Genomic DNA, 16,700 nt, shown 5'->3' with positions numbered 1-16,700 from the left:
TATCAAAGTTATTTCCATTATTTCGATTTACTTAGTTTTAATTATGCACTTCAACTTTAATCACGTTTAATTCCTCGAATCCATAATTTCTGTCTCCGATTGCTACGAAATTTGTCAAGTTTTTCAATTACAGAATGCTTTTTCTACTTTAATTTTTAATAAATTCTTAATAAAGTTTGGTATAAAATGTTTTATATTTAATAGATTTTATATTCAGTCAATTATTACTGTATACAATGCCGTCAAAAGCTGAAGACATTCTTCAAGGATTCAAATTGTAAATTTATTTACTTATTCTATAAATTATTTATTTTATGTTTTTCTCTATCATAATTAAGAAATCTAAATTAACAAGATTTATTTTAATGTAAGTGATTCAAAGATATATCAGACTTAAGTTATAAAGAATAATATCGCCTTATAGTAAATAAATTTCAGATGAATAATAAAATAATACATTTTATTGCTATTGTTCCTTTTTTTTTACCCCTTAAAATTGTAGATCTTCTATATTTGCAATTTTTGTAGTTCCAACCTAGTGATTGATGCCTTCAATCATTAATCTCATGTGTTAAGTGATTATTTTTTATATTTGTTTCTTTTTTTTTTAACAAATTTTGTTTATTTAACACTTTGTCTGAACAGGTTGACTGTTATATTATAATATTAGGACAATTGAAAATATATAATGTCTTCTTTCTAAATCTTTTTCTTTTTTTTTCTATTCTCACAATAATTACAATTAACATTTGAATCTATGTCAGTGGGAGATAGCAATTACAACATATGCTACTTGATATCACCAACTGCAATTGCCAAGGTGCCATTTCTTAGCTTTCCAGCTCTTTAATTAGAATCAATTAAAAATATTTAGATTTAGACTCTAGTTGTGAATCAAATGGAAACATTCTACAGTTAACCAAACAGTTATTTTTTTTTATTCATAATTGAATGCTTGCTATAACTTAAAATATCTTTTAATGCTCTCTTTTTTGAACAATAAATAGACAGTTTAGATCGACATATGGAAATTTTGAGGATAAGGTGCAAATTAAAGTTTTCTAATTTGCATATATTCCTCTTTACTAAGTTAGAAACAATTACATATGATCTAGAAAAAAAAATTTAAAATCATGCCACAAATTTCTCAGTTTTGTTTAAAACAGTGGAGTCAATAGAGAAAATGATACTTTGATTCCAACATCTAGAACTTTACACTTAACGACTCCAAATCCCTCTCATATTTATAAACATAGGCACCTTTAATGTAATAAAAGAAGTAAAAGATGCTTCAGAACGAAAAATTTATGGCTTAGCAGAATATTATATTAAGTATTTATTATGAAAGTGAAAAACTGGCATTAGTTATTTCTGAGAAACAGTATAGCTTCAGCAAGAACTTCTTTAATAGAGAACCATAGATGTGATTTGATATATTTTACAACTGAGAAGGAAAGGGAAAAACTTTTACTAAACTTTTTAGGATATATTTGTATAAGTTCTATTGATTGATTCTAGTGGTTGTGAGAGTATTTCTATATTTTTTTCAAAGGCTATTTACGAATCTTGTTTGTATTTTTCCATTTTTGTTCCTAAAGTCTCTTGGTTCTTTATTTCCACCATATGCTTTACCTTATCCTTTTCAATATTATCCAAATAATGTTTTTGTTGCCTATTTTAGATTTTGTAATTTCCATTTTTGAAATACAGGATTTATTTAAACTTCAGTATGCTTCTTATGAGAATAAGTTGAAGTAAATTTTTTAATTATTGTATGAGAATGATCAAATTGTACTGGATTATTTTTTACTTGATAAATAATTATCTTCTTTGATATTCTTATGATTTTTTTAAATTTTTATTAATGTTCGATTTTACAGAAATTGGATGAATCTACGAGATGCTGATTCTGGTAAAGTCTTATGGCAAGGATCAGAAGATCTGTAAGTTGAGACTATAAAAGCTTTAAATTATGTATATTTCTTTTATTTATTATACCATAAATTGTATACCTATGACTGTATTGTTTGCTTACAGTGATTCCCTGATACAGTACAGAACCCGTTATCTGGAAATCAAAAAACCGGAACGAAATTCGATAAATTTTCCTGCCATTTTCAAACAAAAAAAAAATTTCCCTCATAGGATTTTTCTTTCTATTTTGAAAGATGTCTACCTTACCATCATTTTGGAAATAATCATTAGTGTATTACTTCATCGTTTTTTCTTCTTTTTAAGATTATTTTAATTTTCTTTTTTAGTTGGGTTTAACAGTAAAAAAAAAAAAAAAGGCTTTTTGTAGCGATTCAGAAAACCAGAAAAATCAGTTATCCGGAATAGCGATGGTCCCGATCGTTCCGGATAATCGGTTCCCTACTGTATTTGGGAAATTACAAATGAATACCCGAAGAGTTAATATTTTACTTTTCAACGATGTTCTTTTTACTAAAAGCGAAAGCTTCAAACTGGAACTTAATTGTTATGCGTCTGTTTTGGCAAATTTTTTCGCAACAACCAATTTTCGCACATTTTTTTAGCATCACTTTTGTCATGTGCCAAAAACGAGATCAGTTATTATAACCCTATTAGCTCCTTCTTTGATGGCATGGCATCTCATGTGTTCAGCGTTTTTGTGCACATATGGTCAGCGTCACATGCCATGTGACTAAGAGAGAAGCTGCATCGTTTAAATTGAATTCGCTGCTTCTTACATGGCTCTTTAAATCCCATGATTATTTTTGTATTTCTAAATATTGCTAAAGGATGGTGCGACTAATCCCACTTTCTTCACAATTTTCACAGTGAGCCTTTCTGTAACTTCGCTTTCATTGGTGTTATAAATTATTCATTAGTTTTAAAATTATTTTATTTCATTAGTATTGAAATTAATTATTATTAATTATTTCTTTAGTATTAAAATTATTTTCCAAAATATTTTTTATCTAATTTTAATAATTTTATGCAAGCTTAAACACCTTAAAGCAATACCAACTAAGTTCTTTTAGCAAAACTTCTACTAATAAAAATTTATTTTAATAGTTACTTAAAATTGTTTATTAATTTTATAATATATATGTAGCAATAATACAGTTTACTCATTTATTGTATAAGTATATATTTACATTTTTTTTAAATACAATGACATTCCTTAATGTAAATCGATAATTTTTCATCATATTTAAAATTATTTATAATCTATCATTTTAATGATTAATTTTATTAACTTCTTTTTTTCAGGTCTAAGCCTGATGTTGAACATGAAGGTATTTTTGTTTTTAATTTTTATACTTTATAATGATAAAGAAATATTCCTGTATTAATTTTATTTGAAGTTAATTATTCAATTTTTATTAAAGGAGTGTTTATTCTTTCAATGTTATTTGTGACATTATTTTTCAATGAAATAAATAAATTTATGACTATATAAAGTAAGATTTTATCAATTCAGCTTATTTTCAACTTTATTCTATACATATGAAAAGCTAACAAAATCCTGGAAATAAAGCTAAATTTGCTTTTTCTGGAGGACTATCTCTTCCTTCCATTAAAAATCAAAAATGTAATTGATTCATAAAATGAAAGTATTATGTTACTCTACAATGACCCGAAAAATTTAGTTTAAGAATTAAGTAGAGACGTAACTCTATAATCCATTTTTTGATTACGTTTTCAATGGATCAAAGTGACATGTTATTTAAATATATTTTTCTGACTTAAATGTGGGTGCAATTATAATCCTTTTCTTTTTCTCACACTTTCATAATTTTCTTCAATTGATAGAAATATAAGGAAATTAAAGAAATAAACATGACATTTTTATTTCTTTCAAAATTCATTTTGAAACTTATTTGATATTCGAGTGAGAGGAAGAAAAAAAACACGTACATGAAAATTATTGCTCTTACCAATTTGAATTGTGAAATTATCAATGAATTCAACCCATTGTGATTACTAAAATAAAAATGAATTAACATAAAAGTACAATCATCATGGTCAAATCATTATTAATCATTTATTTAACATATTGTGCTAAATATTAAATTCTGTTTACCATGTATCTGTTAGTGGAAAACATTGGCATATACTTTGTAACTGAGATAGCTTTCTTGATCTAAAGACATTTTTGAAGTAGCAACAAGAAAATTATGTTTTTTTCTTGGCAATTTCAGTATTTTTTATTAATAAGTACTGAGATAAGGTTTTATATGTAAATAGGTAATAGGAGCTATTTTGACACTTTTTACTTTATTATTCAAGAGAAATATTTATAATTATTTAAATTATTGTGTGTAATACTACTTTCAATAATCTAGGAACTGAAAGTTTGCTATTTGTTTAGTAACTGGCAAAATATTATGAGCGGGGGACAGTAGATCTTTGGTTTAATCTAATTCCTATATGAGTGTATTCCTGTAATGTGATTTCTTCTAATGTTTTAAAATATAAAGTTGCATTTACATTTCATGTTAAAATTTAAATGCTATTTTACGCTTATATGTATGTGATTAATGTTATTTATGCTAATATATATGTGACAAAAGGGCAGATATTTTAAATTTCTGAATTAATGTTCACATTCTTCATCAAAAATAACAAATCAGGTTTGCATAATTTATTTTTCAATATTTTCAAGCTTAATGTACTCTATGATTATAATATCCATCTACATGCAGCACATTGCAATTTTATTTATAGATTTTTATATCTTACTTAGTATTTATTGTATACTTATCAATCTATGGAATGAAAAAAAAAAATTCCTGGTAAAAAATTTAAAGCATATTCAAAGTATTTTGTACACATGTATGTTCATAGATATTTTTTATTTATGAACAGTTTAATTGTTTTTTAGTGTATGATTCTTTGAACTATACTGAAAAAAAAATGCATTTTAAAATTAAGACAGATCACCAGGCCAAGAATTTTCTTTGGGTATTTTTACATTTTCATGCTATTGATTGATATTCATTATACTTTTTATTCTAAACAATAAAGTTTATTAAAGTGGCCACAAAACTAAAGTCAGAAAATTTTATTAGGATGAAAAACTCAGCGAATTATCAAACATATTTAATTAAGATAACCTATAAGTTTGTGAAAAGGAATTAGTTAATTTAATTCCATTTGGGCTATACTGATAAAAACAAGCTCTTTGGGTTTTAGAAATAGAGCCAAGCAAGAGTTTTGCTTCAATATTTTGGGAATTCAAGCATTTTTACATTTTTTATTCATATTCATTCATTTATTTATTTATTTTAAATAAAGAACATGATTATGTCAAATAATATGGATCAAAGTAGACAACGTTGCTATTATAAATGAGGTAGTTAAGGGTGCATTGTGGTTGTAGTTTGTGTGCTTATTGGTATTTAGAATTATTTAGATAATAAAATTTTACCATAAAATAGTTACGTTGTGATCAAAGAAAAAAGGATTTCATATGAACATATTAATTTCAGCTCGTGTACCAAAGAAAATTCTGAAATGCCGTGCTGTTTCTCGGGAAATAAACTTTTCTTCTATTGAACCAATGGAAAAATTTCGTCTTGAGCAACGTGTGCTTTTTAAAGGAAGGTGCTTAGAAGGTATGAATAGTTAAGCACTTTTTATTCGGATTCATTATGTATCTTTTTGTGTTTATCTAAACAGGTTATTATAATTTTCTATCGTAAATATTATATTTCAAAATGATTTATTAGAACAAACTAGTAAAACAGAGGTTTAGTCTAAATCATGCTTAATATTTACCTTACTTATTATCAGTGAATAAAACTGATTGATTATATTTTTTTGTATTTACTAAGGAATACTAAAAACATGCAAAGACAATCAGTCTGCAGATAGCTAACGTCATGAAAATTCATTCCTAAAACCAAATAATTAAACTCCCGCAGATAACGTTACGTTGAGTAATAAAACATTAACTATGTCGACCACCTTCTCTTTTTCCACCTGTACAATCTGTCACATCCCTCTTCCCACAACGCTAAATATCTACTTCCAATATAATCTTATTTACGTCATTCTGTATGTACGATTCTCCTATAATTTCATTATCTCTGTGCTGACTACATTCTAACGCCAGATTATTATCTATTACCGTATGAAAGCGTTAATCATTTTACATGTTTGATCAAATATTTGCGAGTTCGCATTTGCGCCTACTGCGCTAGATTCGGTGAGATTCTTGCACTCTTACGTGCAACTTTGCTGCATTTTGCAAAATATTCTAAATTTCAGACTTAATTGCAGAACTTTACTTGAAAATAAGCACATACTAGATCTATTATTTCGACGCCTGGTGGCTAAGTGGTAGCGATTCGCTCTACTGTGCCACAAGTCCTGGGTTCGATCCTTGGGCCGGACAAGGTTGACTCAGCCTTTCAGTGGGTCGATAAATGAGTATCAAGCATGCTAGGGAACCAAACACTTGGGGTTCCCCGTTCGGATGACCAGAACATCTGCTCCTGCACCCCAGAGTCCAAGGTCAGGAGAACTGAGATAGGCGCAGGCCTTAGCCTTCTATGGGCTGTCGCGCCACTGAGTTTAGTTTAGTTTAGATCTATTATTTCTTGAATTTTTTTATTCCTTATCAGAAAAAGAGTGTTTAGCAAAATAGTTCGAGTTTAGAAATACCTTTATGAAATTATTCTTAAAAACTTTTGTGCACTTTTAAACATTAATTATAAAAATTTCATCGTTTATATATTAATTTAATTTGTTAGATTGAGAGTAAAATGTTAATTATCAACTTGCGTGAATAAGAAGTTAACTTGTATGCTAAACATACACAAAATTATTTGTTTCTGAAGTTTAAGGGGAAAAAAATCGTTTTTAACATGATGATGCAAGTAATTTTTCCCTAAAATATATGGTAATTCTATAGATTAGGTCTGACTTAATTTTTTTACATTGCTCAATAAGATTGACAACTTCTAAGCGTCTATAATATATCCTTCCTCCCCCTTTTAAGCGTCTGTATACATCCTTCAAACTTCAATTTTTTTTTCTTTTTGCAGAATGGTTTTTTGACTTTGGTTTTGTGATACCCAATTCAACAAACACTTGGCAGTCATTGATTGAAGCTGCGCCTGAATCCCAAATGATGCCAGCAAATGTGTTAAAGTAAGTATATTGCAAAGATTTAATTTATTTTTGCTGTTATTTCAGATAAATTGTAATTTCTATAAAGTACTGTTTTTTAGTAATAAAACTAGATAAAATCAACATATCTATTGTATATATTTACACTTGATGCAATTTACGATAACATCCCTTTTATATTTATTTATATTTGGAGCTTAAATATCAATGCTATAAGTCAACTTAATATCAATACTGCCTATTCAGTATATTATTTGCTGCATTTAATTGTTTACTGAATATAATAACTCTCGACATTTATCTCTGCTATTTTGTTTGCCTTATTATTTTGTTTCTTTATTTCCTCGTTACCTATGTGTTTTTGCTTTTAATTTAAATCAATTATAATTTTTGTCAAATACATTTAGTTTCGACTATGATAATCATTGCTATAAAACTTGTTGCAATCTTTATTTAAAAATGATTTACATTAGTAAATTTAAATGTGATGAATCTAGTTATAATATTACATGCTTTTTATTCATTAATGCAAAAATGTGTGCGCCAGACTTTTTTCGAATTACAATGCCTCAATACTTTTCTCTTGCAGCTATTTTGCTAGGCTCATTACATGTAAATGTATGCTATGTCTGTTAGCTCTTCATTGTATTTGTATTATCTATTTCAATTTATGGAATCCAGGGCAATATAGATTATTCCAACTTTATTCATATAATTCGTTATAAATAAAATTTATTGAAGTTTATTTAGAATGTTTTACTTTACTTACCATATTCAATTGCAAAATAATAACTGGTGGCATAGTTCCTATGTAAAATTGCTGGTAAACAAAAAGTTAAAACAGCCTCAAAAGGATTATTCATTAATCCTCTTTATATTAAAAAAATATTAAATTAAAACTATTATTAATTATGTTAATTAATGGAACAGTGAATATGGTAAGGCTCTTCATTGCACATATATTATTTATTTCAATTTATAAAATTTTGGGGCGCCCGATGGCTGAGTGGTAGCGCTGCATGCTCCCGTGCCACGGATCTTGGGTTCGATACTCAAGGTAGGCCTTGGACCTCTATGGGCTGTGTCGCACCACTGTGTTTAGTTAGTATTTTATAATGAAATTCAGGGCAATATAGATTTTCTCAAAAGTTATTCATATAGTTCATGTTCTACATCAAGTTAATTTCATATAATTCAACATAGATAAAATTTATTGAAGTTTATTTAGAATGTTTTACTTCACTTACCATCTTCAATTACGAGATAATAGCCGATGACATAGTTCCTGTTTAAAATTGCTGGACAGTAAAGAGTTGAAAAAGCCTCAAAATTATTATTCATTAAGTCTTTTTTCTTTCTTTATTTGATTGCAAAATATTAAATTAATAGAACTTTAGAGTATATGGTAAGGACTTGAAAAAGTACTTTCGAATATGTAAAATTGTATTTTTACTGATTTTTTTTTAATGGCTTTTACCAAGCAAATAGATGTTATCCAGTAGCAGCTTTTGTCTTTTCTTTTTTTTTCTTTCTCTAACATACTTAATTTTCAATTTCATTTTACTTACATACATTTTTATTTATGAATATTTATTATTTCATTTATACTTCGATGAATTTAACACAAATGTAAAAATAATTGTAGTTGAAGTAATCAAAGTTTACTAAGTTTTCTTCTATAAACATTAATTACTTATGTTTTCATCATAATTTTTAAGTTACTTGAATAATATAGCTATTTTAAAGATAGAAACTGTATTTTACAACAAATAAGTGGGACAGTTCTTTATTTATGGTAATATTTGGTTTAGGTAATTTTGTGTCTTAAAATATATTTAAAAGTTTTACCTTTAAGAAAATGTAGGTATGAATAACTTAAACTAATATCCTATTTCACGTACTGAATACAAATTTAAAACTTGTGATAAAAATTTTTTTTATCAATTTAAGTGTTTAGAAAATATTTTTTAACCAAGTTTTTTTATCTGATTTGAAGATTTTGATTTGTAATTTGAAGGTTTTGTAATAATTGTTTATTACAGCCTTGGTGAAACTTATAATTCTTTACCAAACACAAGTACTTTGATTTTTCCTTCCATTCAAGAATATTAATTTCTAATGCTTTGTGTAAAGATATTTTATGTTTCTTTTTCAGTGGTAATGTCATTATTGAGACTAAGTTTTATGATGGTGACCTTCTAGTCAGCACTTCTAAAGTACGTCTATTTTATGTATAATTAAAGGGAAACTACACTTCTTTTCATGCACCAGTTTTGTTCTTACATGTCTTATGTCCACATTGAACAAAATCACTGGAACAATTATACAAGATCATTTGTTTTTTTGAGAACTGATAAAATTCACTAGTAGTGAAGTATCATGCTTGTTAATTTATTTTAATGAATGCTTATTGTGCATTAGAATGAATGAATGAATTGTTATTTGAATCAATATAGTGAAATTTTCTTTATATCGATACATGAAGACATTGTTTCTACGGTGCTTTGTTATATATATATTTTTTCTATTTAATTAGAAAACAATTTTTGTACAGTGAAATCTTGATTATCCAAACTCTTTTCATAGACGAGCAATTCTGTTGGCCAAAATGGATTTCCTATTTATTTATTTTTTACGTGGTGATTGCTGATTTATATCAATGCTCATGTTTGATGCATGATGTTTAAAATTTGTAAGCAAACAGAAAAATAATTCAGCTGTGCATTCTAAACATATACATTGCAAACATTTACGCTATGTAAATTGCATTGAATGCATGCCTGCCAGGTCGCCTGTTTTTTGANAAATTTTAGTAAATGGGGGCCCAAAAACGGCTATGCCTAGGGCCTACGAAAGGTATAATCCGGCTCTGTGCCTAGGGCCTACGAAAGGTATAATCCGGCTCTGCTGCCGGGTCACCTGTTTTTTGATGAAAACTCCTGTATTTTACAACTATCTTCTGCTTACCCGTATATTCTCAAATTTCTTCGTAATTGTTGAAGAAATTTTTTAAAAAATTGGCAGTAAAATAACCGTTAATGGCAAAAATACTTCTCTAATTCTTCAACAGATGGTGCTATTGCTGCAGTGTGTTGAGAGTTTATAGTTTAAGTAATCATAAATAATGGTTTAAAACAATCTTAAGATTATTATTTATATGCATATATTTTATTTCACAAAATGTAAGTGCTTATATTATTTCCAATTCGGACTAATATGATTATGCGTGCTGTATCAAAACTTTACTCATAGCTCAAAAAATGTCACTTGTAAAATCTCCGTCATTTTATTTCTCCAATGTTTGCAGGTATCTAAATGTATATTCAGTGCCTCAACTTCAGTTTGATTTTTACTTCATTAGTTAACCATATAATATTACACTATTTACAATAAAATGATTGCTAAGAAAATATATATTATCCATTAAAAAATTGCTGAAAACAGCACTTTAGGAAAATATGTATATTTTTACAGTTACAGAATGGCATTAAGTTATAAATATCAAATATTTCATTTGCAACTTTTACAAGGATACTGATGACAGAACTGTTATTTTTACTTGCACTTTTTATATTATTGATATCAACTATCAATGCTAATGAAGCACTTACTAGTTGCATAAAAGTTAAATAGTGAAAATTATTAATTCAAGTTCATGTGGTGATATAGGGTCTAAAAAAAAAATTTTTTTTTCAAATAGACCAAACGAGAAAAAGACTCAACGGCCAAGAGATTTTTAAAAAATTCTTTTTTTTTTTTAACTTAAGTTTTTGTGGTTGATGAATAAAATTGGATAATTAAAAATAGTTAACCTTTGCCGACCAAATATTTCAGTTACTGAATTTAGGTTTGTCCTTGTTTATTTCTGATAATCAAGGTTGTACTGTATTTTAATTTACTTGCTAAATTAGTCAAAAGTTAACTGTTTTTACTGAGAGGTTATCATTTTCATTTGTATGGATTCATTGAGTAATGTGTGTATCTAGTTGGTTATTGATATTTTTTTGATATCTTTATGGTACTGTTATAATTATTCTTATAAAATATTTTCTGAGGATTTATTGTTTTTATAAACTTTAGTCAAAAATTGTATGACCTGCTTTTTCTTCAATTTTTTTTTTTTTTTTAATTAATGTTTGCAATTAAATTGTATGGACAATTTTTAGACAAAAATACGATACTGAATGTTGTAAATTCTATTATGTGTAACATGATCGAACAATAAGTTTAAATTTAAACTCAAAACAAGAACATGTTGTTGTTTTTTTTTTGTCATTTATAGTATTGATTTTTATAAACCATGTTTAAAAAAAATTTAGTTTTTATATTTAATCTTTTTACTAATCCAGACATGATAGGTTTTTGTATGTTCACTTTATGGAAGAAACATAGTCTGCGGGATACTTTATATTAACTTCATTTAGTAATGCTTCGAAGTACAGAAATTTCCTTATACACTATTTTTAAATAATAGGCTGTATTTGGGAATCTATAATGAGTTTAACCCTATGTTGGAGCTTTATGTATAGTTTTGTATAAATGAGTTCCCATTTTTTTTTTTCATTTCTTTCTTTCTTCTAGTTTTTTTTTTTTTTTTCTTTTTTGTGCAAAGCTGTCATTTAAAAAATATGACGCAACATAAATAAATCATAACGAATACAAAGAAATACATTTTAATTTATTTTGTGTTTACAGAAAGCTTTGGTAACCATGTATTCACCAACAAGGATAACCAATCAACACTAAAATATTAATAAATATTTTGTTAAAAGTAGTATTGGATGGTTAAAAAAGCAAATTTTATTACTTTTTCAAACACTAATGACAATTTAACTCCTTTGAGGGAAGGAAACTAAAAACATGTATGTGTGCACTATTAGGTGACACTAAAACTGTAAAAACATTTACTACCAAATATATTATGTTAGTTTTAGTACTGGTTTTATGATATTCAGAGAAAAAGTAGGGTGGAAGATTAAAAAAAATTGAATAACAGGGTACTAAAATGAAATATTATACTTTAACTCTGAAAATAACTTTTTTATTTACTTTGTCTCTTATAATCACTAAATTAAAAGAAAAAAAAAGCTTACTATTTGGAAATATTATACTATTGTTAAAATCATTAAATGTGAAATGGTCAAAAATTAGTGTAATTGTGTTCGATATGGAGATTAATGCAATATTGATTTTTCTTTTTAAGCTTTACCTTATATTTAGGAGAAAAATTACCATATCAGGCCTCAACTGATTTTTCTCATATACACCTGTGCAAAATTATTATTAAATATAAAGGGTCGAGCCATACTGAATTTTAATTATTGCAGAGTCAGTACAATATTTCACGCATATTTTAAAGAAAATTGGTATATAGATTAAAATCACGTCACTTTTTAAATGTGATTTTCGACTGTAAACATTAGAAGAAATCAATTTTTACTTTGACAACAGTAAATTTGAAATTATTTTGTTTTATCTATAATGAAATCGTTATAAAAATTGATCTAAGAATTGAATTTTTAAATAATTGACTCAACTTATAGATACAACATTTAAGAATCTGTAATATTTCAGCCAGTCTTATTTTTCAAACTAATAAAACTTGTTAAAGAAAAATATTTTCTACTTTCACTAAGCGACAAATTTTATACGATTGCAAACTTTTTTGATATTGACTATGTAAGTAATTGCTCGCTGCTGCATTTCATTATAGTTGTCATAAATATTTGATGCTTTATTTATTTTTGTTGCATGATGATAGATTGTGTGATACAGAAAATAATTAAATAATCAATTAAAAACAATTATAAAATCATTTTTCTTTTGTATTATTTGATAAATGAAGTTGGTATTATTTTTTTTAATTTTACACTAATCTGCTTTTAAATTTAATGTAATAAGCGTGCACAATGATTTGGTTTGGGTAGATCTAGATTTTTTTTAAGTCTTAGCTATTCATAAAAGCTATTTTTTTCCAATGTTGAGATATTTAATGTATTTTACAGGGGAAGCAATGTATTCCTTAACCCTTTTCTAAGTTTACCGCAATGTTTAGTTGGATTATGTATGTATATAGTGTACATACAAGGTGCATATGTAACAATGTGGGGTGTTTAGAGTCTCATAACACGTCGTTTACTGCGTTTAATGTAAAATAATAATAATAATTTAAATCATTCTTAGTAAAGTCAGCTGTTTAATTTTTTTTTTTTTTTTTAAAAAAAAATTTAAAACCAAAAGTCACTAATGGGGAAAAAGAAGTACTTCAAGCATTTTGTGTTACAAATGAATGCGTCCACTGAATTGATATAGAATTTTTCAGAAATTGAAACCATGTACTGTTGATTGTGCCCCCAATTTTATATAATTATATGTATGTATTCTCAGTATGTTGCACATTAAGGGCCTCTAAGCATTTCACATTATTTTCGCTACACCTTGTATTTATTAGGTATACTTGTAAAACTATGTTGTAAACAGTCTTAAAATTTATTTATTTTATAATGATTTGCAAAAACTGCATTTACTCAGTGTTTCAGAACTCTTTTTTATTTCTAAAATGTACTTAAGTTTATTGGTGTTTTTGTGAAATTGTTTAAACTATACTTCTCAGGTGAGAAGTACACAGTGTAGTAATTATGAATATTGACAACAGCCCTCGCCTGTATTTGCTTATTACCATGCACTACATGTTATGTTTTTTTGTCTGCTGTCTTTAAATCAAACTGTAATTATTTGTTTTTATCATGCTCATTATAAAATAAAGTTCACATTCCAGTGTGATTATTTTTGCTTCTGTTACAATCAATGCCTTTTGTTTGATTTGATTTTGGAGGAGGCCAAAAAATTCAGGACCACTTTATGATTAGTCGCAGTTTTAAAATTGTTCGAGAGAGCATTTTGGTTAAAAGTACAAGAATTTACTAGCAAACGAAAATATATTTAAGTATATTGCGCTGTTTTCTAATGGAATTACTAAAAATTTATTATTTAATTAAATATTTTAAAAAATATTGTCTAATGTGTAACTAAAGATAGTTTTAAAAATGTAGCACCAAATATAACTCATTACAAAATTATTTATGAAATGTGAGCTTTAAATTGCTCTTATTTTCTTTATTAAAATTTTTATCCTAGCTTTTCCTATGTATTTGAAAAACGTTGTTACCATTTTTTTTAAAGGCATATTCACCCATCACTAATGAATTGTATCAAATATTCATCTGAAACTCCAGTTATTTCCTGCTTTCTCATGGTGAGCCTTTGTAAATGTTTGCAAAAACAATTAAATTTTGTAAGTTTTTATATTGTACCACTTATTAAACACTAATGTGGAGCAGTTGGTATTCGTGCATGCATCATTAATTGAGTGCACAACCAGTTGCCAAACATTGTTCTATAATTGTCAGTATATCAAACTCCCCCCCCCCCCCTCCTTGTTTGGTAGCTGAAAATTAGAAAAATGTACACACCTAGTCTTAGGTTTTGAAACTAATTTCAATAATCCTCCTACTAAAATTTCAAAATGTAAGAGGTGCAAGTATCGTTGGTTATATATATATGAAAAAGCAGTGTATCCGAGAAGGATACATAAACTGACATGCCGAAGCAAAATAGAAGCTTTTATTAATTATTGTATGAGAGCAAGAAAACGAATAATCTAAAATCGAAGTGCTTCCCTCTCGAAAGCTGGGAAAAACCTTTCAAATAAGGCTTGATAAACTTTCAAGTCGCATGAGAAAAGGGAAACATTAGTAATTGCAATTGGTTGGGGGAATAATATAGTTCTCACACTTATTAAAAGGGAAAATTTAAAATGTTAAGTCATGCATACTTTGGATGCAAAAATAGAATGAGAAGATGTGAATAATAATGTGTGAGAAAACTTTTAATTATGAATTAAAAAGAATTTAAAATAGGAAATAGCATAAAAAGATTATTTAAAGCTTCTTATGTTTCATATATACATAAAACGGAGTGAAAAATACGGAGAAGACATTGAAAAAAATATTTCAATTTTTTAAATTGAATGAGAAAAATTATTAATAAATAAAATATTTTTGTAAAAAATTAAAGCCGGATAACAAAATAAAGAAAAGATGTAATCTTGCCATCGGCTCATATTTTTCTTTTTTTTTCTTTTTTTTTTTTGTTATCTGGCTTTTGTAAATATTTTTTTTAAAAAAATATTTTATTTATTCAAATTTTTCTTTTTTTAAAAAATTTATATATTTTTTTCCCATGTCGTCTTCGTATTTTTAACTTATTTGAGTTCTAAGTACTGGTAGCTTATGCACAGTAAGGAAAACATTCTTATTTTTCTTCGTTAAACTCATTTAATCTTTTTTGTCTTTCTTATGTTATATATATATAAGTTCAAAATGTAGAGAAAGCGAGGGAAAAATTACAGAACAATTAAAAAAGGGGAAGAAAAAGATTGTTTTTCTTTATTCATGTTTTTTATTTTTTTATTATGCTATATATATATATTTATATAAAGACTAGCTGACCCGGCAAACGTTGTTTTGCCATATGAATTATTTCTTATTTCTAGAGTATGAAAATATATCTTATTTATTGTAAGTGTGTGCGTATGTGGTATATGAGTGGAAGAGGCATGGAGCGCTGTGAACGATGACGGAATGTGAAAATAACAATACACCAAATAATAGTTTTTTTTAATTTATTGTAACTTTTTTTATAAATTATATATACAACGAATTCTGAAAATATTAGTCAACAATATTAATCTTTTAGTCCAATGGAGTGTATAATATCTTTTGTCATTCCATCTTTAGCTAACACAAATAAACTGGATGGTTTGCCCACTCGAGAGCATGCCACGTATAATCGTGTGAAAAACATGGTGGGCTCAAACCTAAGACAGAAACAGACATTGTTTGGCCTTGTCATTGCAAGGGCCAATCTAATGGGGAACTGAATGCGTTTAAATTGAATTGGCACATCTGTGGGTATAATAGGGATTCGTGGTAGTAATATACTTTCACCCCGGAATTTGTCATTTAAAATAATAACTTCGATAACGTTCATTAATTTTTTAATGACTAATCGCGTGTCGTTGCACAGCCATGGTGGGTTCAAATTACGAAGCAAAATAACCGGAGATTCAACTTTGAGTACTAAACTATGCGGTGGTATGCCTGGTAAATCCAATTAGTTTAAAACTGTTGGAAAATTTGCAGCTTCAATGTGATCGCGAACTGCATCAACGGATATATATATGTCACCAAGTTACCTGGCAATAACTGTTGTATCTTCAGATTTAATTCGTTGACGTCCATATTTTTGCTGCTAAAATCGCCCCTGTATTGTGTGTGTACATCGCGGGAAATATTAGGTTAATGATAGCATCTTGTGAATCAATGATTGTGCAGAAATCGTCCGGTAATTTTATGCTTCCAGTCTCATCCTTAGTAACTTTTCCATCACCGATATCTAACAATTGTTTCGAGAATGTTTCAACAGCTGGATCTTGAAGAATTTAGATTTGGAGGCGCATATTTACTTTTAGTTGAACTTTTTCAACATTACGCTAAAGTGGAGATGATTTCAAGCAAGCAGTGATCTCATCAGCG

At 27.3% G+C, this 16,700-nt stretch overlaps 1 protein-coding gene across 1 annotated transcript; it reads left to right on the top strand.

Moving 5' to 3' along the window:
• The first annotated feature begins 73 nt into the window (after positions 1 to 73).
• Positions 74 to 9,465, top strand: PrB (Prenyl-binding protein). The gene is made up of 6 exons (XM_016057286.3): positions 74 to 277; positions 1,881 to 1,943; positions 3,238 to 3,263; positions 5,460 to 5,585; positions 7,020 to 7,125; positions 9,260 to 9,465. The coding sequence occupies exons 1-6, from the start codon at positions 237 to 239 to the stop codon at positions 9,339 to 9,341; spliced, it is 444 nt and encodes a 147-aa protein (XP_015912772.1). The 5' UTR covers positions 74 to 236; the 3' UTR covers positions 9,342 to 9,465.
• Positions 9,466 to 16,700: the final 7,235 nt, after the last annotated feature.

This window comes from Parasteatoda tepidariorum, chromosome 6, assembly GCF_043381705.1.
Source record: "Parasteatoda tepidariorum isolate YZ-2023 chromosome 6, CAS_Ptep_4.0, whole genome shotgun sequence".
NCBI classification, from domain to species: domain Eukaryota; kingdom Metazoa; phylum Arthropoda; class Arachnida; order Araneae; family Theridiidae; genus Parasteatoda; species Parasteatoda tepidariorum.
The sequence above is the reverse complement of the archived record's forward strand: the minus strand, read 5'-3'. Positions and strand labels throughout refer to the sequence as shown.